The 22,250-nt window shown below is 44.0% G+C and overlaps 1 protein-coding gene and 1 non-coding gene across 2 annotated transcripts in view; both read left to right on the plus strand.

Annotated features, from left to right (window-relative positions):
• Positions 1 to 22,250, plus strand: part of MAOA (monoamine oxidase A) — a 67,874-nt gene that overhangs the window by 13,454 nt on the left and 32,170 nt on the right. Inside the window, exons 2-3 of the mRNA XM_030305798.1 lie at positions 7,097 to 7,191; positions 15,318 to 15,455. Of these exons, the coding sequence (XP_030161658.1) occupies positions 7,097 to 7,191; positions 15,318 to 15,455 (233 nt within the window). The remainder of the gene's footprint in view (positions 1 to 7,096; positions 7,192 to 15,317; positions 15,456 to 22,250) is intronic.
• LOC115508018 lies at positions 2,874 to 2,980 on the plus strand. The gene has a single exon (XR_003966907.1). It is a non-coding gene; the product is annotated as a U6 spliceosomal RNA (small nuclear RNA).

A 22,250-nucleotide genomic window follows, 5' to 3' on the forward strand; every position in this document is an offset into this window, starting at 1 on the left:
AGAACAAGATGAAATAGATTTAATATGAGATTTTCTCTTTCATAACAAATATGAAAATAAAAAATACTTGATTATAAAATCTTTTTAAGGAATGAGTAAGTCACGGAGCTGAAAGGCACAGCATGGGGAATATCGTCAATGGTATTGTAACCGCGTTGTCTGGTGATAGATGGCAGCTATTTTCTAGTAGCTATACTGTATTTGGTGGCTTGCCTTCAGACGTAAAAACCTTTTCTTTTCTGGGGCTTCCAGCTGGCTCAGTCAGTAGAACATGTGACTCTTGATCTCAGGGTTGTGAGTTTGAGACCCACGGGTGTAGAGGTTACCTAAAGAAATAAAAAAATAGTTAAAAACACTTTGTTTCTAACAGTGTCATCCCATTTACCAAAAAAAAAAAAGCTCAATAAATGTTTTTGAAAGATAAACTCAAAGCCCTTAAGCTAATTTGTGTAGTTGTGATATGATTTTTTTTTTCTGTAAGTGATTATTGAGTTCTGTGGTGATGGAGGGTAGGATGCACAGTGAGACACAGAATAAGAACAAAAAAAGAGCTAAGGAGGTCCCTGGGTGGCTCAATCGGTTGAGCATCCAACTCTTGATTTCCGCTCACATCATGATCCCAGGGTCATGGGATCAAGCTCCGCGTTGGACTCTGTGCTGAGCGGGGAGCCTGCTTGAGATTTTCCCCTCCCCAACTCGCGGGCGTGCTCTCTCTCTCTCTCTCAAATTAAAAAAACAAGAGTTAAGGAGTAGAATCTAAGACTTACATCTTGAAGCAGGCATCATCTTCATTTTTTTTCATTCAAATCAACAGCCACAGTTGCTACATTTCTGGACCCCAAGTATTTCCCTGTGCTTTATTATTTTTTTATTATTATTATTTTTAATTTTCTTTAACATTTATTTATTTTTGAGACAGAGAGAGAGCATGAACAGGGGAGGGTCAGAGAAAGAGGAAGGCACAGAATCTGAAACAGGCTCCAGGCTCTGAGCTGTCAGCACAGAGCCGGACGCGGGGCTTGAACCCACGGACCACGAGATCATGACCTGAGCCGAAGTCGGACACTCAACCGACTGAGCCACCCAGGCGCCCCCCTGTGCTTTATTTTTGACTGACTGAGTTATTTATTCAAACTTAGTTATTGGTTCTTATTCAAAAAGAACTTTTTTTTTTTTTTTTTTTTAATGGCACCTTGCTTTTCTTTCTGTATTCTGTATTTTCTCACCTTCCAGTGGTCGTGGAAGTTCCTCATCAGGGTGTCGTTCACAATAAACACACAAACCGAAACACCAGAACCCCATTTATTCAGCACCGTAGAAGACATACTTTTCTCAGTGACTTACGTCTTCCCTCCTCAAACTCCCAAGACCTTTTTAAAACCATTGCCCCCCTCTGAAATCCTTATAAAATGTTTTGAACATTTTCCTTATTTCTTAAACTAAGAGTTGACACTTTCCTTGCTGAGATAGGACCAGCCATTTTTCTGTAGTGCAGAAGCCACTATTGGAATGGTCAGTTTTTAAATTTTGTTTGTAGCCTTAAATGGCCAGTTGCAAAATGACTTTCGTCGCTGGTGTGGTCATTGTCCTGGCTCAGCTGGCTCTGCTTCCCCCCCTCCCCCTTTAGCTTCCCGAAGGGTGCTTATGTATTATTAAGCCACTCACCCAGCTTATTTACTAGATCTTAGGCAAAAGGCCGAGAAGGCGATTCACCAAGCTTATTTAGAGTTACCCATTAGATTGGATTTTATTCACGCTCCAACTGAGCTTGTGAGAAGTAAAACCAGTCACCTTTCAGGAGACTTTGTTGCGGTCCTGTCGGTTACTTGGCTTTCCCATATAGAATATGGGGATAATGAAGTCTACCCCGAGGGATGGTTGTGGAGGGGTAACAGGAAGGGCACATGAAGTTGATCTGTATGCGTAGCACCAAACCGACAGGACACCACGGGACCCACTGCTGCTGGAAGTCAAAGCCACCTCTGCCTCTCCGTAGGCAGCACGCAGAGGGTCTGTGTCCCTTGCTTTAGAAGAGGAGCTACCGATTAATTCTAATAAACCCCTGGCTGTCTTTTTCTAATTGGTTTATAGTTCCATTGGTTAAGGTGAACTGGGAACAAATTAACCTTTTCGTATCTGCCTTTCTCTGCTTTTAAATACAGAGTGGTAGTTTGACATGAGAACAGATGTGTGCACAAGCATGCTTTTAATAACACCTTCGTCCTTTTTTAAATGACCAGCAGCAGAATCCGCCTTTGGCTCTGTCCCAGAAAACACATTGCACCAAGGTTTGCAGACCTTGGTTTGCATTTATTTAAATGTCACGGGATGGACGCTTTCTTTGTGAGCAGATTCCAAAGATTTGTTGCATACCTAAATCTTTGATGAATGTCAACAACGTAAGGGTACATTGTACTTGAACAGGTCAAAACTACGTACAAACAGACATTGGCAGATAGCAGGGCTGGATATTATGCTTTAGCCTCCCCGCATGCTCGGTCTTCTAGACCCAAATTCATTCTTGATTCTGTATATGAACAAAGTACCGTGTCAGTCTGGGTCTTCTGAGAGCAGACATCAAGACAGAACTCGCCATTGTAAGAGATTTATTGTAGGGGAAGCCTGCAAAGGATAAAGGGGAGAGAGAGCAGGTGCAGGCAAGTAGTTAAAAAAAATAAGCCAGGGTTGGGGTGCCTGGGTGGCTTAGTCGGTTTAGCATCCGACTTTGGCTCAGGTCATGATCTAATGGTTCGTGGGTTCAAGCCCCGCATCAGGCTTTGCGCTGATAGCGTGGAGCCTGCTTTGGATTCTCTGTCTCCCTCTCTCTGTGCTCCTCCTGCACGCGCTCTGTCTCTCAAAAATAAATAAACCTTGTGCTCGCTTCGGCAGCACATATACTAAAATTGGAACGATACAGAGAAGATTAGCATGGCCCCTGTGCAAGGATGACACGTAAATTCGTGAAGTGTTCCATATTTTTTCTTAAAAACTGAGATCAAACTGAGGGCTGATGGGGGGTGGGAGGGAGGGGAGGGTGGGGGATGGGTATTGAGGAGGGCACCTGTTGGGATGAGCACTGGGTGTTGTATGGAAACCAATTTGACAATAAATTTCATATATTAAAAAAAAAGAACAAAAATAAATAAATAAGTAAATAAATAAACCTTAAAAAGAATAAAAAATAAAACAGGGTAGTCCTGTATCAGTTCCTGCAATCCGGATTTTGTTGATTGCATTTGGTAGTGTCATTTAAACGTGTTCCTCTGGCCCGTGAGTATTAGATCTGGAGGCTTGATCACGTTAGAATTTAGTGTTTGCTCCTCGTCTTCCTCCCCTTCCTTCCTAAGTACTTCTTCCATCGGGAGGCAGATAACATCTGGTTCTCTCTCTTCTTTTGTGTGATGTTAGCAGATGTTAATGATTATTACACTAGATCCATCAATTAGGGGGCGCAAAATGCTGATATTCTTTTTAAAAAAAATTTTTTTTTTACTGGTTTTATTTTATTTTTCAGAGAGAGAGAGACAGACAGACTGTAAGTGGGGCAAGGACAGAGAGAGAGGGAGACACAGAATTCGAAGCAGGCTCCAGGCTCTGAGCTGTCAGCACAGAGCCTGACGCGGGGCTCAAACTCACAAACTGTGAGATCATGACCCGAGCCGAAGTTGGCCGCTTAACTGACTGAGCCACCCAGGCGCCCCGCAAAATGCTGAAATTCTAATTTTACTTGTCTTTACTTATTAGCTAGCGTACTTTTATACAACAAAACCTCCCTTTGTTAGCTACTTGGTTGCTTTGAGGTTCACTGCAAATAGGAAAGGTAGGATGACTGTCAGATTCTTTTCTTTCAGTCATTTTCAAACTGGTAAGGTGGTTCCTAAGCATTCTCCAAAGATGAACCAATGAGAATTTTTCTTTGTTTAATATCGTTATGAATTCGTGGATTTCAGCATCGCAGTTGGGATTCTTTGGGTTTTTTCCTCCACCCCCTCTCCCTCTTGCTGTTATTTTGATTTGATACTCAAATTCTTCCATCTCTGGCCAGTGGGAGTTTCTATAGGTAGGTTCCTGAGCCTTTCTGTCACAATCCAGGCAGTCTCACGTAGCCGCCTCACTTTCTGGTATGACTGGTTCCATATCCATCTTTGCACATTTCCTACCCTACAGCTGAAATAGGTCACAAGCCGTGATTCATTTCATTGGAAATTCATTGTTTAGGAACCAGAATCTGGGTGTTGGGAGTGTTCACTGCTTCTAGGTAGGTAATTTTTTCCAAGCTTTTTCACTGGGCAGGACTAAGAAATATGTAGTTTTTTGTTTTTTTTTTTAATTTTTTTTTTTCAACGTTTATTTATTTTTGGGACAGAGAGAGACAGAGCATGAACGGGCGAGGGGCAGAGAGAGAGGGAGGCACAGAATCGGAAACAGGCTCCAGGCTCCGAGCCGTCAGCCCAGAGCCTGACGCGGGGCTCGAACTCGCGGACCGCGAGATCGTGACCTGGCTGAAGTCGGACGCTTAACCGACTGCGCCACCCAGGCGCCCCAGAAATATGTAGTTTTTTAATGTTATTTATTTTTGAGAGAGAGGGAGGGAGGGAGGGCCAGAGAGAGGGAGACACAGAATCCGAAGCAGGCTCCAGGCTCCGGGCTCTGGACTGTCCACACAAAGCCTGATGTGAGGCTTGAACCCACGAACCATGAGATCATGACCTGAGCCGAAGTCAGATGCGTAACTGACTGAACCACCCAGGCGCCCTTGTATTTTTTGAAGATAGAATCTAGCCGGAGATCATACCAGCAATTCCAATTCATATTCAGGACTACAGGATTTTTACTTAATGTCATTGTTCTTCTATCTGAATTTCCTTATCCCCAGGCCAAAAACCCTGGTTCTCAGTGACATCGGCCTGATTCTGCATTCGCTTTATCCCACACTACATCCATAATAGCCTCAAAATGACAATACTAACGCCAGCTCCAGGGAAACGATTGCTGTCTTCCGGATGTATACTGTCAGAAATGAGCTATCAGATTACTGAGTTTTAAAATCACATTTATACCATTTTACCCAACTTATCCCAGGTGCCCTTCTTATGTCTCTTTCACCCTAATATGCTAACAAACCCTCTTTTTCTCTTTGAAGTGTGTTTATCTCTAGTCTGCTTCGTACTTTTCGTAACGGGAGTTTAAAGATAACTAGGCATAAGCTAGCATTGGAAGTGCAAAAACAACGTAGATTTGAAAATAAGTGTGTGCTGACATAGATTTCCTTACTCTGTGAGCTGAGAGATCTGTGAGATCTGTGAGCAGCAACGAGCACACCTAGACCCCAAATCTTGGTTTCTAATGCTGTCAAGGCTCATCGGAGAAATGGCTGATTCGGGGGCTGCACAGAGAGACACAAGCTGAGCCTAGAACATCTTGTAATACCAGAAAGTAAGGAAGCGCCCAAGCACACACACACACACACACACACACACACACACACACACACAAAGTGATGGGGCCATGTCAGAGTGACACAAGAGCCAACTGAAAGAACTCTCAGAGACCAAAGCTGGAAGGGTTTGAGCAACAAAATAAATAACATACTATCGGATTATAACCCAAAGTGTAATACAACTATCTGTGGGTCCACACTGATGTAATAAGGTCATGATTGAATATGTAAATAAACGGGGGAGGGAGAGAAATCTACCGTGTGGGAGAATTCTTAATAATTTATATAGACACATCACCCTCAAAGAAGTGGAACATAATTCCCTACGTCTTAAAAAGTGTGGGGTGTGCATAGACTTCCTTCCAAAGAATACAGGATTGGATGGGAGAAGAAGGAGTAGTTTTACAGTGGAGAAAACTGGCAAATGCCACCTCAGCCAGGTAATCAGGATTAACATCAGTGACAAGTCATGTTAATAGCACACATCCTTGTTATAATGTCAGTCCACCATATTTTCCCTACTTTTCTGGTATTACTGTACTGGGTTTTAAATCGATCTTTTGTGACAGTTTTTTGTTTTTTGTTTTTTTTTTTAAAGTTTATTTTTTATTTTTGGGACAGAGAGAGACAGAGCATGAACGGGGGAGGAGCAGAGAGAGAGGGAGACACAGAATCGGAAACAGGCTCCAGGCTCTGAGCCATCAGCCCAGAGCCTGACGCGGGGCTCGAACTCACGGACCGCGAGATCGTGACCTGGCTGAAGTCGGACGCTTAACCGACTGCGCCACCCAGGCGCCCCTGTGACAGTTTTTATTTACACATAAAAACCTGTGCTTTGAGCCAATGAAGGAAGTGCGACGCATGGTTCTTCCCTTTGGGAACTTGGAATCTAGCGGGAAAAACAACTAGCAAACATGTAATCCAGAGATAAATCATGGGAGGTGATTATAAGGGTTTTTTAACTTGAGAAAAGCACAGATATACTGAGGGCTGGTGTAGCCAGAGGGAGTTTCCAGGAAAACTTACCCTTCTCTTTATACCATCAGGATTTCTGGATGGAGGGCGCGATAAGGGTTGACTGAGGGTTCGACACATTCTCTTAAGTAAGATTGCGTTATCACTGTGGAATTTAAGAACGACAACAGATGAACACAGGGGAAGAGAAGGAAAAATAAGATAGAAACATAGAGGGAGGCAAACCGTCAGAGACTCTTAAACACAGAGAACGAACTGAGGGTTGCTGGAGGGGAAGTGGGTGAGAGGATGGGTTAAATGGGTGATGGGCATTAAGGAGGGTGCTTTTGGGGATGAGAACTGGGTGTCCTATATGAGAGATGAATCGCTGGGTTCTACTCCCGAAACCCAGACTACACTGTATGTTAACTAACTTGAATTTAAATAAAAAAAATTGTTACATTTTGTCAACCAGCCTCATGATGGATAATATTATGTTAATGTAACAGAGGATAGATGATAAAACTGGTAGCTCAGTTAATCACATTGTGGTCGGAGTTTATTAGAAAGATAGCAGAATCTGTGGATTATGAAGGATGTCCTTCCTGCACTCATTTTATGTGTAGATCTGGCTAAATCTTGGATGTTTCATGTTCAGGTCTTAACATGTTCCTTGATTTTTTTTTTAAATTTTCCTCGTAGGGCTGTCTGCCGCCAAACTCTTAGCTGAACATGAAGTGAATGTTTTGGTCTTAGAAGCGCGGGACAGAGTTGGAGGAAGAACATACACTGTGAGGGTAAGTGATTTTTAATGCTTAACGTATAATTTCTCACTCAAACTAGAAGTGGGAGCAATGGAAGGCACAGAAGCCATGTGTCCTCTAGAGCCTTCAGCTACTCCAACAAGTAAGCATCCGTTGTGGTCAACAAACACTCACTGACCATTTGCAGCTACGTGGCTGGAACCGGAAGGTATTAGGCTAAGCGAAGTTAGTCAGAGAAAGACAAATATCATATGGCCTCACTCATGGGAGGACTTTAAGAGACAAAACAGATAACATAGGGAAGGGGAGCAAAAATAACATAAAAACAGGGAGGGGGACAAAACAGAAGAGACTCATAAATATGGAGAACGAACAGAAGGTTGCTGGAGGAGCTGCGGGACGGGGAAGGGGCTAAATGGGGAAGGGGCATGAAGGAATCTACTCCTGGAGTCATTGTGGCACTGTATGCTAACTAACTTGGATGTTAATTGAAAAAATAAAAATAAAACAAAACAAAACCAAATAAACACTCACTGAAGAGTGAACGCCTCTGACCTTCAGTAGCTTATAGTCTAGTGATGAAAACAAACGTGGACAAATAACTTCAGTACACTGTCATAACTTCCATACCAGAGACCTCAGTAGACTAGGTAGTGTCTCAGATGGGGTTACGGTTTGACTGGACTTGAAATGACTGTATACCCGTAACACACACGCGCGCGCGCACACACACACACACACACACACACACACACACACACAGAGTATAGGTTCCATCTTTATTTATTTAAGGATACACAACTTAAAAGAAGTATGGCTACATGGGTGGCTCAGTCGGTTAGGAGTCCAGCTGTTAATGTTGGCTCAGGTCATGATCACGCGGTGTGGGGGTTCGAGCCCCATGTCGGGTTCTGTGCTGACAGCATGGAGCCTGCCTGGGATTCTGTCTCTCCCTCTCTCTCTCTGCCCCTCCCCCTGCTTGTGCAATCTCTGTAATAAGCAAATAAGTAAATAAATAAACTTGAAAGAAAAAAAGTGCGGCTACAGTAAGCAGAAGCAAAATGCTGCATATTTTTGTGCAACTTTGTCCTTGGCCCCTGTTTCCTAAGAGGAGGGCTGTTGGGACGGACACTCTTTGCTTGGGTAAGGTCGGCTAGACATGAGGACGAAGCTCAGTTCTTGCTACATCACTGCCTTTTTAGACTTGGGCTGATGTCACCATTCTAGGAAAAAAAAAAAAAACAACGCATCCCAAGTATTGTTTGCCATTATTCAAGGGCACGGTCGTAGGCAGTCAAGTCTGTGGGAGCTGATGGATGCGCACAGGGAGACGACATGGGGTGGGGAGGAGGTAGGGCCAAAGGCAGAGGTTTGGGGAGCATGCAGATTTAATGGGTGCAGAGGCAGCGGAGCCAAAGCGAAGCAGCGGTGGCAGAGGCAGATGGGTGGAGGAAAGAGGAAGCCCCTGTGTTTGTCAGTTAGGTCATTAATGAGAGCCTTTCCTCCAGCCTGCAAATGGAGTGGTAAAGGCTGGAGATCGACAGGACGAAAGCAGCCGGTTGCAGTGACCGGAAAGAGAGGCAGCATCTATCTAATGAGATGTGTTGGGCTTACAGCAAAATGGCTTCTGCAGCGCTAGTCACAATGGCTTGAGCAATCCAAACATGCAGTTATTTTGCATAAGAAGTGGTCTGGTGGCAGGGAGTCCAGACTGGCACAGGGCAGGGGGCGGTGGGGGGGCTCAGCTTTGTCATCAAGGCTTTATGCTCTTTCTGTCTTCTGCTCAGCCATTCTTTGCATTTTGTCTTATTGTCTTATTGCCTAATGGGCACCAGATGGCTGCTGTAACTCTGAGCACCAGTCCTCACTGAGGACAGGAAAGAGGATGAAGAGGCAAGCCGAGGTTTTCTTTTTAAGTTTGTATTTAAATTCCCGTTACTTAACATACTGTGTAACCTTCGTGTCAGGTGTACAATACAGTGATTCGTCACTTCCGTAGGACAACCGGTGCTCATCACGACCAGTGCACTCCTGAATCCCCATCACCTGTTTCATCCATCCCCCTACCCACCTCCCCTCTAGTAACCATCAGTTTGTTCTCTGTAGTTAACGTTTATTTATTTTTGAGAGACAGAGTGAGAGTGGGGGAGGGGCAGAGAGAGAGGGAGACATAGAATCCGAAGCAGGCTCCAAGCTCTGAGCTGTCGGCACAGAGCCCGATGCGGGGCTCGAACTCATGAACTGCGAGATCGTGACCTGAGCTGAAGTCAGACGCTCAACTGACTGAGTCACCCAGGTGCCCCTGTTCTCTGTAGTTAAGAGCCTGTTTTGTGGTGAGGCGGCCCCAGCTTTATCTGCAACAAAGCTTTTCCTTTACCAGAAGACCCCCAGCAGACATTTGCTTTAGTCTATAGCTATGCCCTTAGCTGCTGGGGAGCCCGGGAAAGCAAGCATTTAGCATTTCCAGACTGCATAATGCAAGCAGGCATGGGAAAGGCAATATGAGTGGATGTGGAATAGCTAACCAACATGTGAACTAGAATATTGTAGACTATGTTTTTCCGTTAGACCAGGCTATGCTCCCCCTGTCATTTGCTTCCTACGTTTTTAAAGTTTTTTTATTATTTATTTTTGAGAAAGACGGAGAGAGTGCGAGCAGGGGAGGGGCAGAGAGAGAGAGAGAGAGAGGGAGAATCTCAAGCAGGCTCTGCGCTCTCAGGGTAGAGCCCGACATAGGGCTCGAACTCACAAAAACATAAGATCATGACCTGGAATGAAATTGAGAGTCTGACACTTAACCGACTGAGCCACCCATGCGCCCCTGCTTCCTACCTTTTTATGATTTTCTATTTTTTATTTTTTTAACATTTGTTCCTTTTTGAGAGGCAGAGAGACACAGAGCATGAGCAGGGGAGGGGCAGAGAGAGAGGGAGACACAGAATCCGAAGCAGGCTCCAGGCTCCGAGCTGTCAGCACAGAGCCCGACGTGGGGCTCAAACTCACAGACCTCGAGATCATAACCTGTGTCGAAGGTGGACACTTAACCGACTGAGCCACCCAGGCAGCCCCCTACCTTTTGAGATGCACGCAGGGATGAAAAAAAAAAGATACACACAGGGATATACCATGGGTCTGTTTTCACTTTATTCAGTTCTAAGAGTGCTCTACAGCCTTGCTACTCAGTGTAATCCATGGACCAGTAGCCTCAGAGTCACCTCCCCGCCAGGAGCTTTGATAGAGATGCAGAATCATAGGCGCCTGGTCCTAGACCCACTGAATCCAAATCTGCATTTTGACGAGCTCCCCAGGGGATGTTACTGCAGTGCTGCTCTGTGGGGTGTGTTTGCTTGCTTGCTTTAAATGAATCCCGATTAATTGTATCTGGAGAATTTCTGAGCGCTTCCCGGTGCACCGGGAAGCTATTGGTCTGGAATTTAGGAGACTGAGATTCTGGCCCCTGTACCGCCAGACATCCCTTCTTAACCTGGGCCAAGTCCTGCTGGCACCTCACATCTCTCTGTCTTCCCACCCGGGCCGTGAGATACAATCTAAATGTACTTCAAGCTCCCTGGCAACTTCAAGTTCTAATTGAAGACAGTGTGTTGTAGTGCAAAAGAAGGATTGCATATTCTGCGTGTCTGACCTTATTAGATACAAGTCCCCTGTCATTTTCAGAAAATTATGCCTTCAGTTTGGCGATAGTTATTCAGCTATTCCTTAGCCCTCCTTTCTTATCTCTAAAACCTTTTGGTTATTAAATAGGAGCATCAGTCATGTTGCAGATTTTCAGGTAAGAACAAGTTTCTTGATCTAAAGGAAATTAGAATTCCAACATGCCTGTCCCCATCTGTGTTATTGCCCCAGGCTGATTTTTCAGGCGGTATCATTTATATACGTCAGCACCATACAGGAAGTATTGTGTGTGAAGCATGGTAATTGTAACTCTTTAGGTATATGAGGAAAGAACTTTGAAATGCGCTTCGAAATGCTTACAAAGTAGGAATTAACATTTGTAAGATTTCAAGTGAATAGAAGGAGAATAAAGGGCTTTGAGAAAAAGGAACAGAAATGGTATTTAATAAGAAACTGAACTGGATATTGTTAGAATTCCTAGTAAGAGCAATTTTTAAAATATTTATTATTTATTTTTGTTAAGTTTTTAATTTTTATTTTATTCATTTATTTTGAGAGAGAGAGAGAGGGGGGGGGGAGAGAGAGAGGGAGGGAGAGAGAGAATCCCAAGCAGGTACCTCGCTGTCAGTGCAGAGCCCAGTGTGGGGTTCGATCTCACGAACCATGAGATCATGACCTGAGCCGAAATCTAGGAGTCAGACGCTTAACCGACTGAGCTACCCAGGCACCCCAATTCTTTTCTTTTCTTTTTTTTTTTTAGTTTATTTATTTTTGAGAGAGAGAGAGAGAGAGAGCGAGTGAGCATGCATGCACGAGCAAGTGGGGGAGCGACAGAGAGAGAGAGAGAGAGAGAGAGAGAGAGAATCCCAAACAGGCTCCACTCTCAGCACGGAGCCCAACACAGGGCTTGAACTTACGAACTCTGAGATCATTACCCAGGCTCCCCTGTAAGAACAATTCTGAGTCAATTAAGATAATTTGGGGTGGAGACGCCCTAACAGTTACTCTGGATCTTTAAGTACCAAAATACTACGTTTGGTGTTGTCGCTTGGCCACTGTTCAGATAGATCTCCTGTCAGTTTAGAACTTCCCAGTTTTTCCTTCGTGTGGTTCCTCTGTAATTCTTCAGGACCAAATTAATTAATTTGTGTTGTTGCCTTAATATCATCAGGGAAAGTACCATCAGGGAAGGTACCACCAGGACTCCACTAAATAGAAACAATGGACAGGGGTGCCTGGGTGGCTCAGTCAGTTAAGTATCTGACTCGATTTTGGCTCAGGTCATGATCTCATGGTTTGTGAGTTCGAGCCCCACGTCAGGCTCTGTGCTAACAGCATGCAGCCTGCTTGGGATTCTTTGTCTCTGTCTCTCTCTGACCCTCCCCTGCTTGCTCTCTCTCTCTCTCTCAAAGTAAATAAGAATAAACTTTAAAGTAAAAGAATCTTTCACCTTTGTAAAGAAACATCCTATAAAAGAAAACAAATTAATGCATGGGTGACCAACAAAACCAGAAGCACACTATGTACAGAGAACAAACTGGTGGTTGCCAGAAAGGAGGTGGCTGGGGGTGGACAGAATAGGTAAAGGAGATTAAGAGGTACAAACTTCCAGTTATAAAATAAGTAAGTGACAGACGTGAGAAAAGTACAGGATAGGGAGTATAGTCGATAGTGTTGTAACAATTTGTATGATAAAAAAAGGAAATGTTCTGCAATATGCCTCATAATCCTGCACTTAGGATTATTGGCTTTAGTGTCTGTCATCTAAAGACATCATGTTTGGAAATTCCCACGACTCCTTCTTGCTTGGTTAAAGCAAGTACTTTAATCAGTTTTGTTTTATATTTATTTTATTTTTAAAAGTTATTTATTTATTTATTTATTTATTTATTTAGAGACAGAGACAGCACGAGCGGGAGAGCGGCAGAGAGTGAGGGAGACACAGAATCTGAAGCAGGCTCTGCGCTCAGTGCAAAGTCCAACTCGGGGTTCGAACTCATGAACCGTGAGATTGTGACCTGAGCCAAAACTGAGACAGTCGGACATTTAACTGACTGAGCCTCCCAGGCGCCGCAGGGTTAGTTTAAAGAAGTCAGAGGCACACTTCATTTCTGGTCTTGTGGCAGGATGGAAGCCCTGGTTACCTCTCCCCATTGGAATCAGTAAAATGTTGTATAAAATACACTCTGCTGCCTTGACACGGAAATCGGAAATTTGCGGGCCTCCTGAATGCTGAACAGACAGCTCACATTTCACACACCCAATCTGAACTTCTGACTTTCTCCATCAAGTCCACCGTTCCAGCAGCCTTGATGGAAAGGATGACAGTTCCGAAAAATTCAGAGTCACACCCAAAATGCTCATGCCTCACATTCATTCTGTTGGCTCTGCCTTCGAAATACATCCAGAATCCAACACTTCGCACCGCTGCCGTGGCAACTCCTGGGGGCAGTCACCGCCATCTCTAAGCCAGATGCCTCAATGGCTTCCTAACTGATTTCCCTGCTCTCACCCTGGCCTCCTATAATCTAGTCTTAGTGCCGCAGCTAGAATGAGCCTCTCAAACCTAAGTCAGATCTTGGTGTGTCTCTGCCAAAAAGCTTCCAGAAGCTCTCCTCATTCAGAGGTCAAGCCACGGTCCTTACAATGACCTTTGGGGCTTCCCATGACCTGCCCCCCAATAACGTCTCTAGCCTTATCTCTAATTCTCTTTTCCTTGCTCACTCTGTTCTAGCCATACTGGCTTCCTACTTCTTGTTTTTTTTTAAATGCTTACTTATTTTGAGAAAGAGAGAGTGCACACAAGTGGAGGGAGGGGCAGAGAGAGAGGGAGAGAGAATCCCAAACAGGCTGCACATTCGGTGTGGAGCCCGATGTGGGGCTCGAACTCATGAACCGTGAGATCATGACCTCAGCAAAAGTCAAGAGTCAAGATGCTTAACCAACTGAGGCACCCAGGAACCCCTGGTCTCCTGTTTCTTGAACACACCAGGCACCCTTCTGCCTTAGTCTTTGCTGTTCTTTCTGCCAGGAATGCCCTTGTCCTGGCATATGGATAACTCCTTCATCTACTTACAGTCTTTATGCAAACGTTACCTCTTCAAGGCGGCCTACATATCCAGTGCATTGTGAATTGCAATCTTTCCTTTTCTTCTCTGCGGTTTCAGTCTCCCGTGTTCTACTTTAGCTTTTTGATTTTCGTTGCGCTTATCAACTTCTGAGAGACTTCCTTGTTATGTTCTGGGTTCATTTTCTGTCTCTTCCCATCGAATGTAAGTTCCTTGAGAGCAGGCATCTTTGTTGGGTTTACTGATGTAACAGAAGCTCCTTAAACAGTACCTGGCACCTTGTAGGAGAGCAAGGTACTTGCTTGTTGAATAAACAAGCGAATCCCCAGAGCAAAGTAAAAACATGAAGCCTAGGAAGTAAATGAACTCAAAACTTGACTTCCACCTTGAATGCCTACTGAGCCCGAAAGACTTTGCAAATTACAGGGTGATGGCCATATGGCGCGCAGGGAACAGTAGATGAAACTCCGAACCTGCTGAAGATAGGGAATTTTAATAGGAAACGCTCCAATTGGAATGCTTCATACGTGGAAGTGTGATAAAGCTTACCATTCAGAAAGGGAGAAAAATAAACCTTGCCCTCGTTCATGGTTTCCACCCAAATTTACACTACCTTTATGGTATGCTAAACGTCAGGCAGACTATGTAAAGTGCCACACTGGCTGGCAGAAATAGACTCCAAAGAAAAGAAGTAACTCCTGGTTAAAAATGAGAAATCATACAAGGAAAACAAGGCACCAAAAAAGGATAAGCGTAAAACAATGATCCAGAATGTATTTTAACATAAGCTCAAGAGCCCATCAATGTGTTCTGATTTAAAACTTCATCTGTTGGAAATCAGAGAATTGGGCCTAATAAATCTCAAGGTGGTTCCTCCAGCAACAACCCCAAAGAAAAGCCTGCATAAAAACCTAAATGCTTGGAAAAGGATCTAGATCGGCAGGATGTACTATAGCGTTCTTTATCTACTATACATGTTATTGTTGAATCAACCTCACCAGTAGCTATACAAATGGGATTGTTTCCTGATGAGTGTCCTACAGGGCTGCGCCAAGTTCTTGGGTGACAGAGAAAAAATTGGTATTTTCAGCTGCACTTTATAAGAGAGAAATAAGGCACATTTAAGGTGTAACAAATAAATTTTTTTGTTTTTAATTAAGATATAGAAACTTGTTGGGGCGCCTGGGTGGCTCAGTTGGTTAAGCATCCGACTTTAGCTCAGGTCATGATCTCACGGTCCATGGGTTTGAGCCCCGCGTCGGGCTCTGTGCTGACAGCTCAGAGCCTGGAGCCTGCTTCGGATTCTGGGTCTCCCTGTCTCTCTGACCCTCCCCCGTTCATGCTCTGTCTCTCTCTGTCTCAAAAATAAATAAACATTAAAAAAAAATTTAAGATATAGAAACTTGTTTTCCCCAAGTGTTAACTAAAGTCTTCTGACCCCTTTTTCTCTTTGTACAGAATGAACACGTCAATTACGTAGATGTTGGCGGGGCATATGTGGGACCAACCCAGAATAGAATCTTACGGTTATCTAAGGAGCTGGGTCTAGAAACTTACAAAGTGAACGTATGTGAGCGGCTTGTTCAATATGTAAAGGTAAGCCTGACATTTTACTCAAGTGACCAGTGGGGGAGCACTGTATTTGGGAAAATATTCGGTTTTCTTCCTAGTTTTTTCTCAAAGCAATTGTAAAAATAGGCTCTCAGCCTTATAGTAGTCTTCTGCGTTTTCTTTTTCTTTTTAAAGAAATCCTTGGGGACCCTGGGAATCCCTGTAAGGGGTCATGCCTCAGTTTGCCCCCTCTGCACATCACACACTGTGGCCCTTAAAGGCTGCACCCTTACCCCCAGTCCAACTGGAGTAAGGGTATGAGGCTTTCGGCTTCTTTGCTTCTTCAGTGTCTATGGGGAGCAAGGGGGCGGGGACAGAAGCTACCTGTGGTAGACACATGGATGTGCCTACGGATGTGTGCGCACTCGCGCACACGCGCGCGCGCACACACACACACACACACACACACACAGAGCCACAGGCAGCCCTTGAGGCACCTATGAGGCAATTCTAAGGCCCCAAGGAACACAGTAGTCCGAGGCCAGTTCTTAAGACTGAGCGGGTTATTCATTGTCATCGTTACCTGGCGTTTCTTTGCACGCTTTGATAATTTCCTCCGTACTGAGCCTTGACTCTTGGGAAGTCTAGCTGGGCTGTGCGGTTTCCCACTGTTCAAACAAGATTGTTTCACTCTGCTGATATCCAGCTGTTGCCAGACTTATTCTTTGTCACTGAAGCCAAACATGGAGCAGCTGGAGTGTTGGAAATGTGCCTTGAGAGGTCAGGCTGTCCGATCTGCCTTCGCAGCCGGCTTCCCAGAACTAGCGTCTCGAGGGCAGGGGTCATGCACTCGTTCTAATGGCAGGATTCCCACACCGGTGATCACGTCACTCTCTGAGCGGCTCTACCCCACTCAGTCACATGGGTCTGGAGCCCTCGGGGGGTTTTCGGAGCTTGGAGTCAAGGGTACTTGTGATATGTGCACACTGATGCGCCATCAGGGGATCTTAAGACATTCTGATATGGTTTGGGATGGTTTGGGTTGTTTGGGGGAAGGGTCTGGCAGTTGCACATGTGAAAAAACAAAAAAAACCCAGCAGCCTTGAAGAAACTGGGTTCAGAAGTCAAGGGGGGAGTGAAGAAAGTATAAAAAACTATACAACGCTAGCTTCGGTAGGCTTCCTGATCACTTTCTCTGTCTACACGGCAGGGTGCTTCACTGGATTAGCAAATAATGACAACGGTGAGAATGATAGTAACTAACATTTATTGAGCACTTTTACATGTGTTAGCATATTTAATGTAGGGAGAGAGACCAAATCCTTTGCATGGAGTACTAAATAAACAGTCCCATAAATTCACTCTTCAGTCCAAGTAGGAAGCAAGTGAGTCTGATGATTGTCCTGGAATCTGAGCAGACTCATGCTTATGATCTCTTCCTCTCTCACATTCAGGTGCTGAGAGATTTTTTATTTTCCCTGAAGTCTCACAGTAAACAACTAAGTGATTTTTTTATGCATGATCTCCGTAAATCATAACATACACCTCGTTAGGCAGGCACGATTATCCCCGTTTTACAGAGGGGAAACTGAGGTTCAGAGAGATAAAGCAGCTCGACAAGACTATGAAACGAGTAATGGTCTGTTTAACCCCCCGAGCTCATACCATTCATGCATTTTAGGACTCGCTTCCAAAGAAGCACACATTTAAGGTGCTGAGCACCATTCTTTTCTTTTAAGACACAATCCCATCTAAAGAAAAGATGGAGCACGGAAATACCATTAAACCATCCTCTCACATACTTTAATCTGCCAAAGCACACATATTTTCACCCAAGGTAGACCGCAATGTTCAGCTAAAGATAATAGTGGGTCAGTTAGAGGTTAATTTATTGGAGCTGAAGGAGTCCCTGTAAAGTGAGGCGGCCAGATTAGGGAAAGGCAGGAAGACTATATTCCATGGAAGATTGTTAGCAAACCGTATAGCAAAAAATCATTCCACTTATTTAAAAATATCTCAACCCTTACTGCTGTGTCCACTTTGGTGGGCGGGGGGGGGGGGGCGAGGGGAATGGACTTTTCCCCGTCACCGTAGTGCACCGGGTTAATAGTGCAAATTGTATTTGTGACACTCTGAATTGGCTCTCGAGACAACCCCAGCCTCTGTAATCTACCGCAGTGCATTCTTTTCAGTGAATACCACCGAAATGAAGCAGGTGAATCCAGAAGATTGCCAGTGTCTGGTTAAACTAAGCCATATTCTTTATGGTCCAGATTGCTTCAGCTTTTAAATTTTCCCAGCACGCAGCCTTAAAGACTGCCTCGGTTGTTTCTTCTGACAGCAGACTGTAGTGGATCCAGTTTCAATGTATTCTGGGATGATTTTTTGTTTAAGATTTTTGTTTTTAAGTGATCTCTACACCCAGCGTGGGGCTCGAACTCGAAACCCCGAGATCAAGAGTCGCATACTCTACTGACTGGGCCCCCACCAGGTGCCCCTCTAGAACGATTGTTAGTATTCACCAAAGAATGGTTCTTGACCCTTGCTAGATTGTGTTTACAGGGCAAATTGAGACTCTAAGCCTGAGCCTCTGAGCTGAGCAGTGGAGATAGACGTTTAGTGGTGTTTTGCACCCTGTCCCTTCCTAGGAGACTGTGTCTGTCTACTTCATTCATAGAAGGTTCAAATCATTATGCTAAATTCATCAGTTCAATGAACAGTTACTGGATAGTCTCCTCTGTACAAGGTATTGTTCCAGGCTGGAAATACAGTGGTGGACACATGATCAAAGCTCCTGCTTTCATGGAACTTCGCATTAGCTCACATTTCTGCCTGTATCCTTCGTGGACCTTGTGAATAGAATACCTGTTCTTTTTTTTTTTTATTTTTTTTATCTTTATTTTTTAATCTTTTTATGTTTGTATATTTATTTATAACTTTTTTTTTTTACATTTATTTTTGATAGAGACAGAGCACGAGTGGGGGAGGGAAGAGAGAGACGGAGACACAGAATCTGAAGCAGTCTCCAGGCTCTGAGCTATCAGCACAGAGCCCGACGCAGGGCTCGAACCCACAAACTGCGAGATCATGACCTGAGCTGAAGTTGGATGACTTCAACCGACTGAGCCACCCAGGCGCCCCAATGTTTATTTTTGAGAGAGAGACAGAGTGAGAGCAAGGATGGGACAGAGAGAGCGGGAGACATAGAACATGAAGCAGGATCCAGGCTCTGAGCTGTCAGTGCAGAGTCCGACGCGGGGCTCGAACTCACAATCTGTGAGATCATGACTTGAGCTGAAGTCGGATGCTTAACTGACTGAGCCACCCAGGCGTCCCTAGAATACCTATTGTAATTCTGGTTTAGTAGATCCTGATTCTTTTTTTTTTTTTAGGTTTATTTTAGTAATCTCTACACCCAGTGTCGGACTGGAACTCACCACCCTGAGATCACGATGCGCATGCTCTACTGACTGAGCCAACCAGGCTCCCTAGTAGATCCTGATTCTTATAGAATAGGTTCTTGGACAGGTTTTATGAATGTTGTGAATTTGATAATGGCTTTATTTAGGAGTTTATATCTGCTTTGTGAAATTAAATTAACCATGTTGTTTTTAACCTAAAAGGCGGATTTGAAGTAGCACCAGCTAAATGTGTTTAAAACATCTATTCTTTTCCTTTGGATGGTGTAAGGGAAGCAGGTGGACTTGAATGCTTCTTGGATTAATTGACCCATTACTTGCATTAGTGAATTAGATGCACTATCATTACGGGTTATTTGATGAGTAAGTTTCATTGAATTGTGGAGGCTTTTTGTTAAGTTTTACAGTGCCAGGTCTTAGAGAGGAAAGCAGAAATGGTTGATTTCCTTTTTTTTTTCCTTCTTTTAATGGGTTCTTCTGATCTTTTTTTAATTTTTTTTTTTTTTACATTTACTCATTTTTGAGAGACAGAGACAGAGGGTGAGCAGGGGAGGGGGCAGAGAGAGAGGGAGACACAGAATCTGAATCAGGCTCCAGGCTCTGAGCTGTCAGCACAGAGCCCCACACGGGGCTCCAGCTCACGAACCGTGAGATCATGATCTGAGCCGAAGTCGGACACTTAACCGACTGAGCCACCCAGGCGCCCTGGGTTCTTCCAGGTCTTAATAATACAGGTAGGGTGGAGAGAGGGAGAACACTGCATTTTGCAGGTGCTGCTCTGAAGGAGAAGTTGACATATTTATGCATTCCCGCTTTCTCCCTGCTTTCACACCCTAAATAAAAGTCAAGACTATTAGGGGCGCCTAAGTGGCCCGGTCGGTTGAGTGTCCGACTCTTGGTTTCAGCCCAGGTTATGATCTCCTGGTTCATGGGTTCGAGCCCATTGGGCTCTATGCTGCCGCTCCCCTGCTCATTCTCTCTCTCTCAATCTCTCTCAAAATAAATAAACAAACTTAAAAAAAATCGAGACAATAAATATATACCACCCATTTCTTCTTAGAGAATGGTGTGATATTTATTTAAAACAACCTAGGCTTTCCTGATAGTAACAGCTCACCAAGCAGTTTTTCCTAGTACTGGTTCTTTTCTTCCCACAGCCATTTACTTGAAGGTTTCTAGGCCAATAACTGCAATCAAAGGCTTGCCACATATGTGTGTTCTGGAATACTAAGTCAACTTTTTGTTGTTGTTGCTTAGAGGTGGACTTTATTTTAGCCAGTAGGCCGTGTTGAAAGCAGGGGATCTATTTATTTATTTACTTACTTACTTATTTACTTATTTATTTATTTTTGTTAGGGTGTCTTAATGCCTGCCAGAAATAACTGCGTTCTGACCCCTTGCTTATAATAGTGTTTCTTTTGGATCAGGGACATATATTTTTAAGCTGCTTTTAACACCGTTTTCTATACCAAATCACAGAAGGCGTATGTTTTGTGTTCAAAGAAAGTTATACTTTCACTTTCAACGCCACTCTGTAGGAAAGGCAGGAAGCCAAGGGCATTAGGCTCTTCTAGGGATATTGCTTGTTGTGTCTTTGTTTCCTTTCTTTTAATCCCCTGAATCCCGGCGGCCTCACTCCATGCATTGGTATTGCCTTCCATCTGTAAGGTTCCTAGACCTGTGTCACCTCATTTGAGTTACCTCGTGATCCTATGGCTTAATAAGCATTTCCCCCCATCTCACAGATGAAAAAACTGAGGCTCAGAAAATTTAGACACCAAAGTAAGGCTTTCTGGCTCTTGAGCTCAGGGTTCTGGGGGTTACATCACAAAGTTCCTTATTCCACGGGCAGAAAGTCAACTTGTAAATCCCTTAAAATTTTTTATTTTATTTTATTTTTTATTTATACAAATTTTTTTAATGTTTATTTATTTTTGAGAGAGAAGGAGAGAGAGAGAACACGAATAGGGGAGGAGCAGATAGAAAGGGAGACATGGAATCCGAAGCAGGCTCCAGGCTCTGAGCTGTCAGCACAGAGCCCGACGTGGGTCTTGAATCCTTGAACCTCGAGATCATGACCTGAGCCGAAGTTGGACACTTAATGTACTGAGCCACCCAGGGGCCCCCATTTTATTTACTTTAGAGGGAGAGAACATAAGTGGGTGAGGGGGCAGATTGAGAAAGAGAGATAATCTTAAGCAGGCTCCATGCTGAGCATGGAGCCCAACGCGGGGCTTGATCCCATGACCCTGGGGTCATGACCTGAGTCTAAATCAAGAGTTGGACGTTCAACCGACTGAGCCACCCAGGTGCCCCTATAAATCCCTTTTAATAACCCGTTCTAAGGTATGATAAAAATCACCTTACCCTGATAGGCTCTGAAGTCCTAACATGCCACTCAGACGGTAGGGGCTCCTCTGGACGCAGGCAAGGTCCTGTGGGGTGCCTGGGAGCCGTATGTGGTCCCTTTCACCAAGGTGGCTTCTTCTCTTCTCGTGCACCCTGAGCCATAGATCTGGGGTGCCTCTGGCCTTCAGTGAGCGCTTGACTCCTGACCAACCCCCAGACCACCCCAGTTAGGCTCAGCGGGCTCAGCAGATGAGTCCCCTTATTATGTTAAAATACTAAGTCTACAGCACGGTTTGGAATAGTTGGCTGTATATTCTTTTTGTTAATTGATTGATGTGAACTTACTTGTCAAAGTATGACCCAGATCAGAGTATTTTATTTTATGCCATTATATCCTGCTTGGTTTAAAGAGAAAAAAGAGAGAGGATTTAAAATAATTTGTAAGCTGTAGAAGTCAGGGTAGAGATGAAAAAAAAAAACCGAACCAATTAGGTATGAACAGGAAAATGGTAATGGGCATGTGCTCATGATAGAAATTCTGTTTGATCATAGAAATGAAGTAATACAAGAGGGATTACTTGTTTTCTTCTCTAAATTCCAGTTATACGTAGGTTTTTTAAAAGCAGAGAGACTAAAAATGTTCATATAGTCTCACATTGGTCTATGAAGTATTTAGTACAAAGATATATGGACATAGCTTGTAAAAAAAAAAAGGTTTTAGTAACTTCCATTCATTTCCCCCTCCATTTTTAAAAAAAGATTTATTTATTTATTTTCAAGAGAGAGAAAGCATACGTAGAAGAGGGGCAGAGAGAGAAGGAGAAGCCTTGATGTGGGGCTCAAACCCACAAACCGGGAGATCGTGACCTGAGCCGATCTCTTAACCAACTGAGCCTCCCAGGCACCCCTCCTCCTCCATGTTTAGAAGACTTCATTTATTTCTTTTGTTTAAAGGAAAGCATAATGACAGAAATCACTCTTAAAGCCTTGTAGTGTTTAGAAAGCTAGGTCAGCATTAGCCATTTTCTCTCAAAGCCTCTTTTCTTTTTCCTAGAAACTTTCAGGGATAAAT

This window comes from Lynx canadensis, chromosome X, assembly GCF_007474595.2.
Source record: "Lynx canadensis isolate LIC74 chromosome X, mLynCan4.pri.v2, whole genome shotgun sequence".
In the NCBI taxonomy this organism is placed as follows: domain Eukaryota; kingdom Metazoa; phylum Chordata; class Mammalia; order Carnivora; family Felidae; genus Lynx; species Lynx canadensis.